Raw genomic sequence first — 17699 nt, forward strand, 5'->3', positions numbered from 1 at the left:
CACTTCCCAACTAGACTGAGCTCCTTAAAAGCCAGAACGAGGACACAAAAATCCAACAGGAATTCAGAGGATTCTTCCTCATCTCACAGACCTAGTTCAGGGTTTTAGTGGAGACTCTCACTTCACTATATGAAATCCAAGTAACATACTTATCAAAGTTGCAGTATGGTTTGAATCGCTCCACCAAGATCTGCATTTTCTCCACCTCTCCAAAGGAAAGGTATGGGATGATGCGAAGCAGGCCCTGGAGCACACTGGGGTTGGAGCGAACAAAGGTGCTGTTGATCTGGTCCAAGAGCATCACCAGTTGATCCTTGTCACCTGTCAGGAGGAGGTTGCCCTACAACAGAAAAGAGGGTGAACATGCCATTAATGCAGTCAGGACTGTGGCTGCAGCCAATATCTGAGCCCCAAAAGTCACCACTTCCATCAGAGTCATTAGGAATACCCCTAGAAGAACTACGTCTTGGCACTTCTTGGGGAATAACAAACAGTATGAGTTTCACTTGAGAAATTCGTTTCTAAATTTCTGTGACAGTTCTGTTAATAGTCTCAGGTGGTCAAAATATACCAATACAATCTCCCCTTCCTGTAAGAGAATGCAGGCTGCTAGACATTCACTTGGTCATAGCTCTAGCCAAATCATTAGCACCGGTAAGAATGGAGGAAATTACAGGTATAGCAGGTGGAGATAAATTCTGGGAGTTGGAGACCTGGGTTCTAGGCCTGATTCCACCAGTAACCAACTATGTACCACAGTTGAGGAAATGCCAAGTCTAGGGAAATGAGGTGGGCTGTTCAGTTCCTCAACTATGAAATGAAAGGTTGGACTAAAGCCTCTGTCTATCAACTGAGACATGCCAGGATTCCATTAATGAGCAGCTTTTGAGTGAAAGACTATCCTTAGCAATTGTGCTTGCTCTGAATCCAAAGATTTCACATTTCGATACAATTGTGTCATCATTAGTTGAGTCCTGACATTCCAATGCTTAAGCAGGCTCCACCATTCTCAGGTGGGCTAAGCCAGACACAAACAGGCCTATTGTGGGCAATGAGACAGTGCAGGCTCTCAGTGCCTGTGGATGGAGGGGCCGGGCCCCACTCACCTTGTCCTCACTCAGGGGCTCAGCATTGGACTCATCTAGAATGATCTCCATGATGCTAAGCACCTGCTCAGCCACAGCTGCACCCCCACTGTCCTTGCTTTCTTGTTCAGCTACAAGGGCCTGTAGGAGAAGGAGACCCAGTCACTCTCAGAATAAGACCACAGCCACTCACTGCTGATGACAATTGCTCTCAAGGATGCCCTCATGGCCTTACTCCCCAGAGACCATGTGTGTATGACCGTGTGTATGTATGTGCGTGTATATGCATGTTCTGAGAGGGAGACAAGCGTGTGAGCTTTTGGTGACAGGGAAAACATGAAGTTCCAGATCTCTTTCTTTGCTGCCCCAAGGAGAGGGGCACTTCTTTCCCACTGGTGTGTAGTCTAGACTGCTTAAGAGATTGCCTTCCTCTTATCTGTGATCTGAACTCAGGAAAGGAGCAAGGAAGCTCTTGGGTGCCATGGCAGCAGCATGGGGGCGGGGGGTGAGCCAGCCAGAGGAGAAGGGCAGCTGAATGACCCAAGCCTCTGCACTAGTCAGCCAGAGAGATGAAGGACTTGAAGAGGCCGTGAGTCCATTTCATCTGAGCCCAGAACTGAGAGTTCTTTCACACCCAGACTTCCAAGGCCCACTTTTCTTCACCTGCAGCCCATGTTCCTTACCAGGTTTAGGGTCCCCAGCATGACGTTCAAGGTGTTCATTTCCAGTTTGACCAGTTGCTGCCGGTTGACTTTCACCTTCACACAGTAACTGAACAATTTCAGTAGCACCTGACAAGAGAAGCCAGTCAAAACCCATGAGGCCACACGAGAGTGTAGGACGTGGGGGCCAGTAGGAAAGGGATGTCTAAGCAGGGCCTACACCATCAGCAGGGGCTCCTCCTGAAATGAAGAGGACAGGAGGGAGAGGTGGCTCTTCAGGGGACACGGTGAGATGGCTGGGCTCTCACATTAGGCTGGTAGCTCCATTGGCTGGATATATCTCTACCATCTCTAATACAACGGCAGTGACACCAGTTCCTAATGGAAGAGGTGATGCTCTGTTTGTTGTCTTGGGGGAAATCTCAGCATCAACTCAGACCCTGAACTAATAGTAAAGAAAATGATCCCAAAGCTCGTGGCCTGTGAGAGCTCAGAACCACACAGGTCATTTAAAACAAAGGCACAATAATAGTAATACATATTCTCGTAAACCCTGGGGGAGTGGGGGTGGGGGGTAGTGAAAATAACAGTATAATATTTGTGGTGCCTCTCTGGAATGCTCTAATCCTTACTAAGGAGATTAGTTGGATGAATACCCAAACAAAATCCTACAATGCAAGAAATGAGTTACATTACAAAATCCATTTTAAAAACAACAATGATAATGGTTAACACAAGTGCAGCTATATGGGGAAAGACGGTCAGATGCTGGCTCTATAAAGAGGTATCAGAGAAGGGAAGTGGGCCAGCAGGACGGGAAAAGGTGTGCCTAAGAATGTAGTCCTAACTACCAGGTCCTTCACTGGCTCGCACTGCTCCATGGCACCATGCTGCCCTCTAGGGTAAAATGACACAGCGCTTCTTTCCACAGGGGCCTCTCCCAAAGCAGAAAGGCTGGACCCCACACCTTGCTGCCCCCAACTCACTGTTAGAAGGTGGCGTCCCTGCTTGAAATCTCTGATCCCTGCGAGTCTGTTAAGCATGCATTCCAGGCCCCCACACTGGGCCATCACACCAGCCATTTTATACACTTCTTCTTCATCTTCTTCTTCATCTAGGGGAGAAGGGAAGCCAAGCAGAAATGGAGGGTAAGGTGAAGATGGGAATAAAATAGGCCAGGATAAGGCAGCCCTCTTCCTGGCTGATGGCTGACAGCCCTTTTCCATATCTCCAATAAAGACACGGCCAATAAAAGGGGTCAATGATGGATGATATTAAACTATCCCACTCTCAGTAGGAGCTTTTTTAAAGTTTCAAGTCAATAAAATTACTTACTCAAATGTCAAAGTATGAACACCAATACCATCAGTGGAGTTGGGGGTAAGAGGGAGTTAAAAATCAATCTGAACTCCAGTTTACTATTAATTGCATTTTCCTCTAAAAGTTTGCTGGTTTTTTTTTTTTTTTTTGAACCCTCAGTGGTATCTGTATCATGCCACAGACACCTCTATTTTTCCTCAATTGAAGAAACAATCTCCCCACAATTCTGATGCAGAGGTCTAAGAGAGAAGCTCCTGAGAATGCCCCTAAGTCCTGGGACTTCAGCCGCTCATGAGGCCCGAGCCTCAGATCCAATGTGCAGTGCCATGATCTACCTGTAGTAGAGTCCAGGGACTCAATGAACTCCTCCGTGGCATCACCCAGCAGCCCCCGCATACGATAAACAATCCTCATGGGCTCTCCCTGAGCAGAGAAAGTTGGAGAAAGGTACTTAAAAACAGGCCCAGACAAATGCAAAGGACTCCATACTTGGTCTTGCTTAAAGCCCCAGCAATATGGAGAGCCTCCATTTTTCTACAAGGTCTCAACCACAACATCTAGAATCAAAATGCACAGCAATTCACTTAGGGGAAAGAATGCTAATTTTATTTTGTGTCCACTAGAAGCTAGACATTGTATGAAACATTTTAAAGACACTATCTCCTTCAATTTCATTAGAACACTATGTAATAATCTAACAAGTATTTATTGAATGTTTTACTCGGTGCCAGGTCCTATGCTAATTAAGTACTTTATATGATCCTTTTACATAAGGTTACACAGCTTGTTCAAGGTTACCAAGCTATAAGCAGAGGTCTAATTCCAAGCCTGGACCTTCCTCAGGAGTAGAAACTGTCTCCAATCGATAGGGACAACTACCCAGGACAAGCAAGGCCATTTAAATCAAAGAGCTTTGACTCAAGCCTTGGGAATCAAAATAGGAAAAGAGAGTACATCAATCTTTACCTATAGAGATTCAGACGTCTTTATATAACCATACAAGGAGGGGGTTCATCCACAATTCTTTAAGCTAAACCCACAATCTGACTAGAATGATAAGAATCAAGTCTTTTATAAATGACAAAATTACAGCAACTTCACTAAATTGGAGGATCAGGAAAGTTCACTATATGTCTGGCACTGAGCACAAATATTAATATTATTCTCATTTTGCAGACTAGAAATTGGAGCTCAAAGTGACCACTGATGAAATCCAGTGGGGGATTTGGTAGCACACTAATTCAAGCAGCCTGCCTCCAAGTCTATGCTTAGCTTCAGGACAGGAAACCCTGGAGGAAGACAACCTGCCAGAAAGGCCAGTTGCAGAAGTGTTTCCGGCTACAGAAGCCCAGTGAGAATTCCTGAGACAGAGAACCACCACAGACACTGAACACACAGCAGGTTCTAGTTCTAGTCAGTAGCTACAGGGGTAGGCTGCTTATCAGGGAAATGGAGGGCAAGGTAGAGAAGGGAAGCTAAAGTCCCAGAACAAAGGCTATCACAAACTCAGGACTTTGCCAGAAAACCTTCTAACTGGATTAAGCACATCAATGTGAGGGGCAAATGATTCTCAACTTATATCTTGCTTCACCATTCAAGGGAGATACCCTTGTGTATTCTGTGGGTTCACTACCACCATTTACAAGAGTGCCCACAGAAGCTTGGTCTTAATTTTTTATATGCATCAGGGATTAAATCTGTATCGTTCTGTTTTGATGCTACAATGTCTGTAACAAGAGGTATTGGCTGGACAGTTCTCTGCCTGTCCCTCAGCCAACAGTGCAACAACGACCCCACTGGCAGCAGACCAACAGTCAACAGTGAGCAGGATTCCCAGCCCAGTGAGAGAAAAGAAAGGAGAGAGGCAGAAATATGTAACAAATTGAAGGTCAAAATGTACAAATAGTATACTGCCAATTTAGTTTCTCAAACTCTACAGAAGTATTTGGGACCAAGTCTAGAAAAGTTTGCTGTGCCTCCCTGCTACACTAGTTTGCTGTAATTAAGTTACTTATCTGATTCATGTGCTAAAGACCTCGCCTCCCAATAGAAACAAGAGAAGGGAAGAAATGGCAGGGGGAGAGAGAAATGGAGCGGAAGAAAAAGAAACAGGAAGAGAGGAAAGGAAGGAACAGAGAGTAAGAAAGGAGGGAAAGGTGAAGGGGACCATTTAATACCTCCATAAGTGGACAAATAGTATCACTCGTGATGGCCAAAAGGCCCAGAGCACTGGACTTCCTTCATTTCCCTTTTCCCCTCCTCAAGAACAACTGCCTGTTTGAGCCTCCATTCCCCAACTAGTAAAACAGAAATGATGCTCCTTGAGACAGCTACTGGAAAAACGTTCTACTAAGTGAGCAGGCCCATAAAAGCTGAGAACTAATCTCAGTTGAGAGGTGTCCATATTGAAGGGAACAAGACAGCACGCATTCCCAGCACAGAGCCTCCTTCGACAGCCCCTGGCTTTCAGTCCTTGGGGTTTGACAACTTGCACAGCCCAGCAAAATGCTTTTGCTTTCCTGAAGCTTCATGAAGGTCATTAAATGTCCCTCCATTAGTCAGACGCCTCCAAAGGAAAACAAGATTGGTTTTCTCCACACAACCCCAAACAGGGACAGTAAAGCCTTAGAGAGCTGCTACAAGCCAGGTAAGTGGTGATGAACAATGGCTCCTGCTGGTATAAGTCTGCATAAGTCAGAAAAGTAAAATCACACCTCCAAACAAGAAAGCAGGCACATACCTCATTGGTGGTACACCAGACTTTCTTGTAAACTTCCGCCACAGGAAGGTCCAAACTAATGATTTTATTGTTCACTAGAAGCTGAACAGAAAAGCAGGTGAAGCTGTTATTCCAAATAATTGTAAGACAAGTAAAATCCAAGAGCAAAGGGCACCTTACGGCAATGGTTCATAATTCGTAATTTTTATATGTCACGGACCTATCAACTCTCCCACTCTTAAAAAATCCACATGTATGCAAAACACACAGAATTTTGTGCACAATTTCAGGGGCTGCAAACATCCCTAACCCACACACGGGCTCCAGCTTACACACACCCATTGGGGACCTTCTCCTGTAGGCTCAGCACCAGAAAAGGCTTTTCACTATGTAAAAATGTCAGACCCTCAAGGGTCTGCCAGAAAGTCACTGACACAGGGACATAACCCTGCACAGGGGGTAAAACGCCAATATTTAGGGGGCTCAGGTAACTCAGACTCACCGAGAAGTCTCTGCCAGAGGCAGTAACAATAATAAATACCCACCACCACTACAACCACTAACAATATGCTTACTTCCTGCCAGGCACTGGGCAGAGCCCTTTACAGGTTATTAACCTTAGCACTAGGTGAGGTAGAAAGGTGGGAATCATTAACCCCAACTTACAGAGCGGAGCAACTGAAGGCCATCTGCCCCAAGTTAATCAGCTACTAGGAAGAAGCACCTGGATTTGGTTAGCCTAGGAGGAAGCCCCTAATTGTAAACGTGGGCAGCACTGTCCTATGGTCATTACCTCCATGCCACTGTCATCTTCCAGGAGGGCCACTAAGTCACAGTCCTGGCAAATCTTGTTCTTTATATCCCTCATCAGCGGCCCAATGCCTGGCTCATTGCTGCTATACGGGTTCCCAGGCATCCTGCCCTGTAAGAAGTCTTCTTGTTGGGGATCCTTCTCCAGGGTCACAAAGAACTCAGTGACTTCATTCTCCTCCTGGAGGACAGACAGAAGGGTGCCTCAGAAGGGATGGCAGAGGTGGAGATTTATACCATGCTACCTTGTTCTATGGACACTCGAGGAAAACACACCAAACTCAGCAAGCCTCCCAAACATTTAAAGATATAAAGGACAGGAAACTCAGAGGTACTTCCAAAAATCTAAACAAACTTAAGCAGACTAAAATATCAAGCATCTCTTCTGAAACCCCAGGGTGGATTAGGAGATAAAGCCTAACAAAACAAGCAGACAAGGAGTGACATATGAGAGATGTATTAATGAAATGGGGGAAGGGGTGCGAGGAGGGACTTTCCTTTCTCCTCCTGCTGGTCTCATGTGATGCTAACCAATTTGGGGCCAGAGGACTTTGCCACTGATGACCCTGAAGTCAAGAAAAGGGCTTCTCTATGGGACATTACACTCAGGTACACACCCCCAATGAGCTCTCATTGCTAGCTCATGATACTAGTGTTCATCTTTCCTCAATAGCAGGAAGAGTTCTCTGGATGATACTGTGCTTCTACACAGTTCAGGCTAGGGAAAAAAACACACACTGCATGTGTGCACAAAATACAGGGCAGCTAAAGAAGGAAGAGAGTAAAAATATCTTTATATTCTAGCTCAATACTGCTTCTTCCACAGCATGTTGGATTGATATGCAATGGGATTTTGGTAATGGAGGTTAGACCTAGTTTTTAAAAAAACATGATTCTTTACTTGAATCTAGGAAATAAGACCAAGGAAGGTCATTAAATGTCCCATCGTTAGCAAGAGGAAAATTATGAGGTTGCTTCTCTTTTATGGCAGTGGATCTTCTTTCACTAATGACTAAGTGGCCCGCAGCTGGTACAATTCCCCATAACTTTAATGAATCACCAAGAGGCTTCATGGCAAAGTGGGTCGTGCTGACACTCGAGAGCCATGGGAAGCACCGCACTGCTTACAGGATAAATGATGCTGCAGAGCCTCTCGAAGATGAACACTGGGGTCCGGTAGTCATCCAGATTGTAGCGCTTGGCTGTCTCAATGCACACAGCCATGAAGGCCTTGGTTTCTGATTCTGTACCTGCCAGAAATCAAAGCGGCCAAGTTAGGAAAGAGCCTCTCCCATGGAAGGTGAAATGAGAATTCTAATTGAAGTAGCATCACTGACAAATTATTTCTGACTGGTAAGTCTTTAAAATGCCCTGCATGGCAATATCAATAGTTCAAATTGGAAATTTGATGCTGATTGATTTTATCCTCAGACCACATTCAGTTTGAAACCCGTAACACCCAAGTCCACACACTTCATCATGGTTGGCAGTGTACATGTCTTGCTCTCTCTCAGGATATAACCTCCTCAAGGAGAGGGACTGTGCCTTATTTGACTAGCATCTCCTTACCCAAAACAGGCACTCAGAAAATAACAAATAATCCTGTGTTCCAGTCAAATCAAAAGGAAGTTATAGTTAGTTTTTAGCTTCATTCTAAAAGATTAGGTAGAATGTCCTCTATAAGCGAAAAAACACAACTTAAAGTAACATGAAGGTGAGAAAATATGGTCTTTAAAAAATAAGGTCTTGTGAGCACTTTGAGCTCAAAAGTTGGAGACCAGCCTAGGCAATGTGGCGAAACGCCACCTCTACAAAAAATACAAAAATTAGCTGGGCGTGGTGGCACACGCCTATAGTCCCAGCTACTCAGGAGGCTGAGGTGGAAGGATGGTTTCAGCCCAGAAGATGGAGGTTACAGTGAGCCTCGATCACACCACTGTACCCCCAGCCTGGATGACAGAGTGAAACTTTGGAAAAAAAAAAAAAAAAGTCCCACTGTTGCATTCCTGGGTGGGTCTGAATTAAAAAAAAAAAAAAAAAAAAAAAAAAGGTAAAGGTCCCTGACAAAGTCACAAACCAGCTCAGTATGGCACGATGAAAATGGCATCAGAAAGAGTTCCATTTCGGGCAATAAGGCAAACGAGGTTGCCTGAGCTACTCCTCACTCTCCACCACTCAAAAACAATTTAAACTGTTGAATAAAAATGTATCAGTGAACTGCCACACTCACACAGAACAGCCAAAAGCCATAAACTAAGAGAAATCGGGAAGCCAGGGAGATAAGCAAAACACGAGTCAGTTTTTGCGTTGAGCTTTGGTTTCCATGCCCTGCCCAGATTTGAGAGGTGGATAAAGCCCCGAATCCACTGAGGCAAAGAATCTAGCAGGAACCCCCAACCCCATGCCCCACAAATACAAATCTAGTACCCCAAAGAGCTACACCCTTGGTGCAGAGATCAGCTATCCCTTTCCCCCAACCAAATAACTGAGGAAATTGACTTTCCTTAAACTTTACCATCAAGTGGCAGGGAAAAATCTCCTCTGAAAACTTGTAATGAGCTGTCCCCTTATAGGGGTTTGCGGCTCAAACCTCTCACTACCTAGGAGGTCTGAAGATCTTGAGGCTCTGGGACAGCAGTACCCTGCACTGCCTCACAGAAGCAGTTCTTTACCTCCTCTGGAGAAACCCATCTTTGGCCCAGTCCTAAAGAATTTCCACAGATAAAGCTAAAAAATATGAGGTCACAGTCAAAACTCATAAAACACAACAAGACTTTAAGGTATCATGAGCAAGAGCCAAAATAAAAAACTGCAGAATCAGGCCTGTAAATATCTCAAATTTTAGAATTATCAGACACAAATGTTTAATATGCTTATAGATCATACAAAGGAGGGAAATATGAATTTTTAAAAAGAGACCTCACACCTGTAATCCCAGCACTTTGGGAGGCCGAGGCGGGCAGATCATCTGGGGTTGGGAGTTCGAGACCAGCCTGACCAACATGGAGAAACCCCGTCTCTACTAAAAATACAAAATTAGCTGGGCGTGGTGGTGCATGCCTGTAATCCCAGCTACTCAGGAAGGCTGAGGCAGGAGAATCGCTTGAACCCTGGAGGCAGAGATTGCGGTGAGCTGAGATTGTGTCACTGCACTCCAGCCTGGGCAACAAGAGCGAAACTTTGTCTCAAAAAATAAAAAAGAGACCATAAAATCTAGAACTACAAGAATTCAACAGGTAGATTAAACATTTGCACATAGTGAAGAAAAACTGAATTGAACAAATTGTCAAAAATGCAGCATAAATACACAATGAGATGAACATTATGAGAGATGGAGAGATATGGATGACAGAGTGAAAATGGAGTTTCACAAGGAAAAGAAGGAGAACACAGCAGAGGGGATTAAAGAGGCAATGGCTGAGAACTTTCCAGACTGACAGAAGACACCAGTCAGACAGCCTTTGACCTTGCACCACTCTATAAGCTCAACATGAAAAATCCAAAGTGACTGAGCCCAGCTCTAGAATTTAAAATTCCAAGAGCCAACACTTTGTCAAGAAATGAGTCTCTCTTTGAATGCAGAGAAATGTTTGCCACCCCTCCTCTGGCTCTGTGGAACTGGGGGAAATTGGTCGAATGCACCTCGCCAGCCCCAGAAGGGACAGTGCCTTAGGCTCCAGGCCACTGGGCAGTGCTACCTGTGGTCATGTCCTCCAGCATCTCCAGCAGCATGTCCTGTGTCTCATCAATCAGCTTGGTCCTCTGCACCACCAGCTTCCGCAAGCACAGGTATCCATTCAGCACAGTACCCACCAAGCGACTTTTAAAATGTCTTTTGATGGATTCCACCTCAACAAAGGAGGAGAGAAGGCCTGTGGAGACAGGAAAATGTTGCTCTGAGAGCTCTGGATGAAAACATAAGGAAAGTCTGTGTCTCAAAAGATTATGAGCAACTCAAAAAGCAGGGGAAATCTATCTTTGTGCATGGCACAGAGCAGGTGTTCAACAAGCGGAAACAGTCAATAGCAAACAGGGTCTCAAAATCATAAACGTATCAATACAGAAAAAAATGCAGAGCTTAAATCTGCACTAAGGTCAGTACAAGAGAGAAGAGAGTCAACCGCAGCACCCAAGGAACTAAGGGTTGTCCCTAAACAGACTGATGATGCCCTAAAGGAAGGTCCAGGTGGCTCTCTTTACCTGTGAGACTTTTAAGAGCATAACCCTGCTGCAGATCGGTACTCAGGGTAGCCTCCTCCAGGGCCAGCAGACGAGCTATTTCCTAAACAGGATGACAAGTGCAGTCAGTGTGATAGCACTGCCAAAGATACCAGTTACCTCCACCACTGTCCCAGGAGCTTGCAGCACCAGACACTCAGTAGTTACATCTTCTTAATCGAACCCTTGCAGGACTCCTTTCCAGGAAGCCAACAACAGTCGCAGCACTGGTAAGGGATTGCTTAAAAACTGTAAACAGTCCAAATGCTCCAAAGAGTTTGCTATAGCCATATAATAAATACAATAAAGTCATAAAAATATTTCCAAACACCTTCAACAAATATTTCTTCTCAGCAAAAACAAACAAACAAAACACCATGGTAGAGTTTACATCAAGGTACAATGAAGGGGGAATTAGGGAAGGGGCTCTCTTGGGCAACAGGGTAGGATACCTTGGTGATGAGGTTGCCCACATAGGGTAGGACTCCCCGAGCTGCCAAGTAGACTTTCCAGTGCGCGGAAGTGATGAGCTTCTGGTAGAGAGCCAGGTACTCAGCTGCACACTCCCCAGCTATGCTCAGTTCATCCAGGTAACTGCCACCAAGAGGGACAGGGCACTCTAGTCAAGAACTCTAGCATTTCGAACAGCTCCAAGGCTCCCCTTTCTCCTCCCAATCTTTCCTATCTTCTGCTGTCTGTCTCTCCTGCTTCCTAGAGGGTGGAGGAACAGCATCCAAGACAGCTCCAATTCCCACATGTGAATTTCCCACACCTAGGAAGCATTCAGAGCACACCGCAGGGAGTGAATGCCACAGAATCTAAGCATTTATATTTTGGCACTGATTGCTATGAGAGAATTAAATAAGATAATGCATGCCAAGCATTTATGCATTCAATCTCCATCAATATTAGCTGCATAAGATCTCAAATATTAGCTGCTGCTGCTAACACCCTCACTACCACCACCACCACTACTATCACTAAAAGTCAGCTTTTTAACACTTTGTTGTTTCTAGGGTCTTCTACAGGGAATGAGATGTGCCTCTCATTACCCTGATCCATGGATTCCCCCGGGGAAGATGAAAAGGCTCTAGAGGAAGGCTAACCACATTCCCCATCCCACTCCCAAATGGTACCTGGTAAGCAGGTCCAGGACCTGCTGCTTGCGGCTGGGAATGGTGGCTAGAGCTTCCACAATGGTACAGGCTGCCTGCCGTGCAGCCTGCGTTGCTGGAGTGAAAAGCACCTGCAGGACAGGGGAGAGAAGGGGCCGTAGGCTCAGAGGATACCCTGCCTCACCAGGCCCCCAGCAGGGCAGTCAACTGCCACCCATCTAGGAGAGGTCTTCTGGGCACCTCTTTGGGAAAATGTTAGAGGTAAAAATCACCAGCTAACATAAGACTCAACTGTTTAGATGGGGAAAGGGGCTCTGAAAGAGCCCTGCTTCTGCCTAGAGACTTCTCCATCAGGAGATGTGAAGAACATACCTACAAAAAGTGAAGCAGGAAAAAGGGATCTTCCTTAGCAAAGATGCTGATCATTCTTTTTTGGGGACACTTGTATGCTGAATACTTTCATTTAATGTAAACCAAGTATTTCTTATTTTATATATCAACGGACAAATGGATTACCTAACATAGAACTACTTTAGCTAGAAAGAGGAGGGAGGGGAAGGACAGCAGAAGATATGAAAAATGGAAAGAGAAAAGGGACTATGGTCAGGGAGGAAAGCAGAAGCACAAGGAGCTTGTTGAGATAAGCAGAGGAAGCTCTGCTTCGGCCAGTCCACCATGCTAGCCCAACAGGTACAACCAAGAACCTGTACTCACTCCCTATTTGAAAGGAAGCAAGAAGAGCAAAGAGAAAGAAGAGATGGCAGCGCAGACACATGGTGAGGGGCAGAAACATATTGCTTAGGGTCTGGGGTCAGGGGCGCAGGGGGTGAAGAGTCCAGAAGTGGCCACTCACTTGTCGCAGCCAGTTGTTATGCCCCAGTTTGAGATCCAAGGGGGAGGTCCTCTTCCCCCGACGACTCAGGAACTGTTTCCACCTCCACACATACTTCTCAGTCAAATAGAGATGGCGGAGCTCTGATTTGCTGGGGGCTTTCCCATTGCCATCTATCCCTGCAAGGCCAAGGGTTGCAGGGGTAGGTAAGTCAACGAGAGTGACAGAAGGCAGGGCTGTCAGAGCACAGGCAGGACTTCCCAGCATCTTGAAGAGAAAGACATACCTCTGATAGGAAGACACTTCTTCCAGGCATCATAGGATGCCTTGGGGTCTCTCTTGAGCCACAGTTGAGCCTGGGCATGGATCTCATTGCAGTATGGCTTCACCGTGGTGAGGGCCTCAACGGGGACATCCTGGAGGAGGCAAGTGGAGCAAGGTGAGGGCGTTCAAGGGCACACCTGAGCCATAGTCCCAACAGCATGGCGCTGGTGCCCCAGAGGGTGATGTGCAAAGGCAAGAAGATCAGGAGGATCAACATGTGTATCTTTTATGCCCAAATATGTGTTCCTGTTAAACCATTTTGATCCAATTTAGCAGCAGCATCTCCACATTGAGCTTAAGGTCACTGATTTTTATTGTGCAGCAGAAGCTGTGGCTGGCTTCCTACAGACAATCCTATAGCACATACACTAATTCCTATCCCACGGCTGATTTGCAGTTTCGTAAACATAAACCTTCCAACGGTCACAAGCAGCCTCCAGAATGCAAACTGTCACTAACCAGAAGCAGCCTGCAGAGAGAGAGCCACAGATGACACCACAGTCCAGCGCATCTCAAGCTGTTTGGCCTCAGAACCCTGTTACAATCTTCGAAAATTATTAAGGACTCCAGAGAGCTTTGCTTTACATGGTTGTATCTATTGACATTTCTCATGTTAAAGATTAAAACTGGCCGGGCGCGGTGACTCACGCCTATAATCCCAGCACTTTGGGAGGCCAAGGCAGACAGATGATGCTTTAGTCCAGGAATTCGAGACCCACCTGGCTAATATGGTGAAACTCCATTTCAATACAAAATACAAAAAAAAATTAGCTGGGCACGGTAGTATATGCCTGTAGTCCCAGCTACTCAGGGGGCTGAGGAAGGAGGATTGCTTGCACCTGGGAGGCAGGGTTTGCAGTGAGCCAAGATCATGCCACTGCACTCCAGCCTGGGTGACAGAGTGGGACCCTGTCTCAAAAAAAAATAAAAAATAAAAAACTGAGAAATTCTTAAGATATTTGTTAATTCATTTAAAAAGAAGAGTAAATCTATTATTTGTCAACCTAAATTTTATATTTTCCAAAACAAAAATAACCTACAGAAAGACATGGCACTGTTTTACATTTTTGACAATTGTTTAATGACTGCTTTATAAGACATCTGGATTCTCATATCTGCTTCTATGGTCACAGTGTCATGACAGGTTGTTTTGGTTGAAGTATATGAAAAACATTTGGCCTCATACAGATATACAGTTGGAAAAGGAAAGAATATTTTAATACCTTTTTCAACTAGTTGTGGATTTTTTTCATTGAGACTATACCAAAACTCAACAAATTATAGGGTCTGAAAGATTAGTTGTAGTATGGACTCTGAAATCACATCAATAAACTTTTCATACTTCATTACACTAACCTTCATCTTTTACCTGGCAGGATACTATAACATGCATTGGTCATTTAGAAAACACTGGTTTACACAGTTATGTCAGTTCTTCTTAAAGCTCACTTCATTCATTTTGAGGAAAATATCTGCCAAATACCTAAGCCTGAACAACCACAATTTGCCCATCAGCCATTTTTTTCAAGCACAAGCGGAGATCCATGGAAAGGCAGCTGGGCTGGCTTGCATCTCACACAAGTGCCTTTTCTCAGCACAACTGCTGTACTTCGGGTGCAGCAGAGGCGCTTTCTGTGTACTCATTTTTGTCACACTGAGCATTAAATAGATTAGTACCCAAGAGTGGAGATTTAATAAAATTAATTTGTACTGCTTCATCAAGGATATTCTTGACGAAACCGGGTGGCAGTGAAGAACTGCACGGGGCCACCGCCTTGTCAACCTAAGGCACCGGCCGTCTCCCCAGCAGCAAAGGTTTTGTACCGTCAGCACAAACGTCACAAGAATTACAGGGGCAAATAGCGTCTTAGGACAATTATGAAAATAACTTTGTCCTCCCAGATCTTTGAAAGTCTTAAGAACACCCCGGAGTCTGTGAGCCAGATTTCAGGAACTGCTGCTCTCACTAAGTTACAAGGAGCAAAATGTGAACATCCACACCAGGCCTCAGTCCTTACAGGGTAAGTAATTCTGTAAAAAATCTCCCTTTGCCTCACACTGTGGAAACAATGATGGTCATGTAGGGATGGGTGTCCTCTTCTCAACCAAGGGCCAATTTTACTTGCTGGGAATCTGGGAGGAGATAATCCCTCCATCAAAGGGAAGGAAGCAGAGTGCCCCATGCTGCCTTTTCTGAAGGCAGCTTCAGTGTCCAGCTTCCCCACATCATAACCCTAGTGCTTAGCACTCAAAAAGCAATCTTCCTGCCATGAGGACTCTGTTGCCCATAAGGGATGGCCCATCAGACAGAAGGACCCAAGGCCCACTCCAGGACAAGTTGGTGGCAGAGCCTTAGGCATGGCCCAAAGAAAGAACTATGGCCTCCCAATTCAAAAGCTGATACAAGCAAGTCAATCTGTCGCTCAGCTACAGTTATTTTAGGATAAAAACTTGGTTTCATTTATTCACTTAACAATAATTTACTAAGCAGCTATTATAGATGTTATACCATCCTATATACTAGACATAAAAAGTATTACTAAGATGGTCCAGTCCCTGGATTCAAGGAGCTTACAGCTAGCCTAGTAGAGAACTAGACCCTCTAAGGAGCAGCTAACAAAGTGAAGGAAAACATTCTAGGCAAAGAAAGCAGGAGATAGCCACAGCTAACATTTGTTAAGGATTAACTTAGGCAGACACTGTTTTGATCACTTAGTCTGTATTATGTCATTTATTTTTCACAACACTTCCGGGTGGAGACTATATTCCCATTTTATAGATGGGGAAACTAAGGAACGACTTGCCCAATGTCATGATGCTAATAAATGGAAGTGCTGGGATTTGAACTCAGAAAGTCTGCTTCAGAGCCTGGGATTTCTATCACTGCACAGCACTGCATGTGCAAAGGCACAGGGATAGGAAGGACACAATGCTTTCTGGGGGCTGCAAGTTATCTAACATGACTGGAGAGCTAGCCACTTTGCTCTCTGCTTTGCAGTTTCATGTTTATTTTACTTGAACCATCCTTCTCAAAAATCCCAACCCATGTCTGCTGAACTAAGGCAAAGGCTGCACTGGAGCCACTCAGGGGAGGTGGGCTCAAGGCAAAGTGGAGACCATGAGGAGGCAGGGCACACTGCCAGGGAATGAGGAGAGTGGCTGCCCTGCCCTTCCTTGTTAGACCCCTGCTTGGCCCAGTACCTTGTTCTTCTTGCTAGTGGGAGCAGGTGGTTTTATCAGCTTCTGCAAGATCCTCAGGCACATGAGGGTAATGTTCTCAACCACCACGGGAGTCTTTATGTTCACAGCCATGAGGAAAAGGCTGAGAGCTAGGGATGGTCAGGAAAGGCAGAGTCACAATCAGGAACACTACACATCTGCTCTGCAGAGGCCGCCCAAGCATCAGTTTCCCTCCTCCCCTCCCACTCCGGCCAGGACTGCTCCTTGGAGCCTCCTTTCCTTTCTCTGAAAATCCCCTAACTCACCACAGCGTAACCGGAGCTCCCAGCAGCTGTCCTCCTTGGAGATAGAATCCGTCAGCAGCAGCATTTCATACTGCAGGCTACTTGCCTAGAAGGCAATGGGAAGAGACATGAGTCAAGAGGGTCAGCTCCGGTCCAGCAACTCTTAACTATTAATACAATTTCTGGTCCTAGGTGGCTCCAACAGAGACAAAGGACAGACGGAGACCCTTGTGTTCCAGGCTCTTCCCTGGGAAAACCATTCTGGGATAATGTTCTGCTCCTTCCCTCCTCAGTCACCGCAGGACCTGGGAGGGGAAGCTGAGGAACACAAGGTATGTGAGGGGAAGTCAGAGAGGACAGCTGGGCCTGCTAGGCTGGCTCACCAGATCGGGGTTGGCCCAGTGGCCCTTCAGGGCTGTGGAGACCTTGCCAATAATCAGGTCATTCATCTGCTGGGTGGCTTCTGGGTTGTCTCTGCGGAAGCAAATAGAAATGGAGTCCTATAATTCACAATCAGGTGTGACACTCCCTTCCACCTGAAGGGGCCCAGAGAAAATGAAATCAATGTCTAAGGCTACCTGGCCCCAAATTTTCTACTTCCTTCCCAGGGGCAAGACTACAGCTTTAGCTTCACAAAACCATGGTCGGTAATAATAAAGGGCCCATCACAGCCACCTTGCCTACGAACAGAAGCTAACTGAGGGAAGAGCAGCACCACCTTATGGGGCCCATGTCCCAGGCAACAGGGCCCCTGCTGTCTGGTGTGACACAGTCTCCAAAACCTAGAGGTCCACTCTCAGTCTTGGTCACAACTCTTTCCCTGTCTTCTCCATCTGCCTGCATGTCATTTTCCACAAGGCCCTCACATTCCAGTTTATGTCTCTTTGTAACAATGTTCCCATTATTCATAAAAAAAAAAACCATATCACTCACTCTTGCTTCCCAACATACTGAATAAGCCCCAAAGTCCTTACACAGGCCCACAAGACCCTATGGGATCTGGCCCTCGCACCCTCTGACCTGAGCCTCCTCCCGAGTCTTCCCTACTGCATCCCTGTCTCCAGCTACACAGGTTCCTTGTGATGCCCTAGCATTCCTGGCATGTGCCTGCTCTCAGCTCCCCCACTTGCTACTTCCTAGGCATGCAGCC

At 45.8% G+C, this 17699-nt stretch overlaps 1 protein-coding gene across 4 annotated transcripts in view; it reads right to left on the reverse strand.

Annotated features, from left to right (window-relative positions):
* UBR4 (ubiquitin protein ligase E3 component n-recognin 4) overlaps nucleotides 1-17699 on the reverse strand; it is a 145206-nt gene that overhangs the window by 21534 nt on the left and 105973 nt on the right. For all 4 annotated transcript variants that reach the window (XM_063631682.1, XM_055262263.2, XM_063631681.1 and 1 more), the window contains 17 exons: nucleotides 16933-17023; nucleotides 16571-16655; nucleotides 16287-16414; nucleotides 13048-13177; nucleotides 12783-12940; nucleotides 11951-12060; nucleotides 11267-11408; nucleotides 10797-10878; nucleotides 10295-10468; nucleotides 7725-7846; nucleotides 6580-6777; nucleotides 5808-5888; nucleotides 3403-3490; nucleotides 2734-2861; nucleotides 1769-1876; nucleotides 1107-1226; nucleotides 150-340 (listed from right to left, as the gene is read on the reverse strand). In XM_063631682.1, coding sequence (XP_063487752.1) covers nucleotides 150-340; nucleotides 1107-1226; nucleotides 1769-1876; nucleotides 2734-2861; nucleotides 3403-3490; nucleotides 5808-5888; nucleotides 6580-6777; nucleotides 7725-7846; nucleotides 10295-10468; nucleotides 10797-10878; nucleotides 11267-11408; nucleotides 11951-12060; nucleotides 12783-12940; nucleotides 13048-13177; nucleotides 16287-16414; nucleotides 16571-16655; nucleotides 16933-17023 — 2136 coding nt within the window. The remainder of the gene's footprint in view (nucleotides 1-149; nucleotides 341-1106; nucleotides 1227-1768; nucleotides 1877-2733; nucleotides 2862-3402; nucleotides 3491-5807; nucleotides 5889-6579; nucleotides 6778-7724; nucleotides 7847-10294; nucleotides 10469-10796; nucleotides 10879-11266; nucleotides 11409-11950; nucleotides 12061-12782; nucleotides 12941-13047; nucleotides 13178-16286; nucleotides 16415-16570; nucleotides 16656-16932; nucleotides 17024-17699) is intronic.

The sequence above is a fragment of the Symphalangus syndactylus genome, chromosome 22 (assembly GCF_028878055.3).
Source record: "Symphalangus syndactylus isolate Jambi chromosome 22, NHGRI_mSymSyn1-v2.1_pri, whole genome shotgun sequence".
Lineage (NCBI taxonomy): Eukaryota > Metazoa > Chordata > Mammalia > Primates > Hylobatidae > Symphalangus > Symphalangus syndactylus.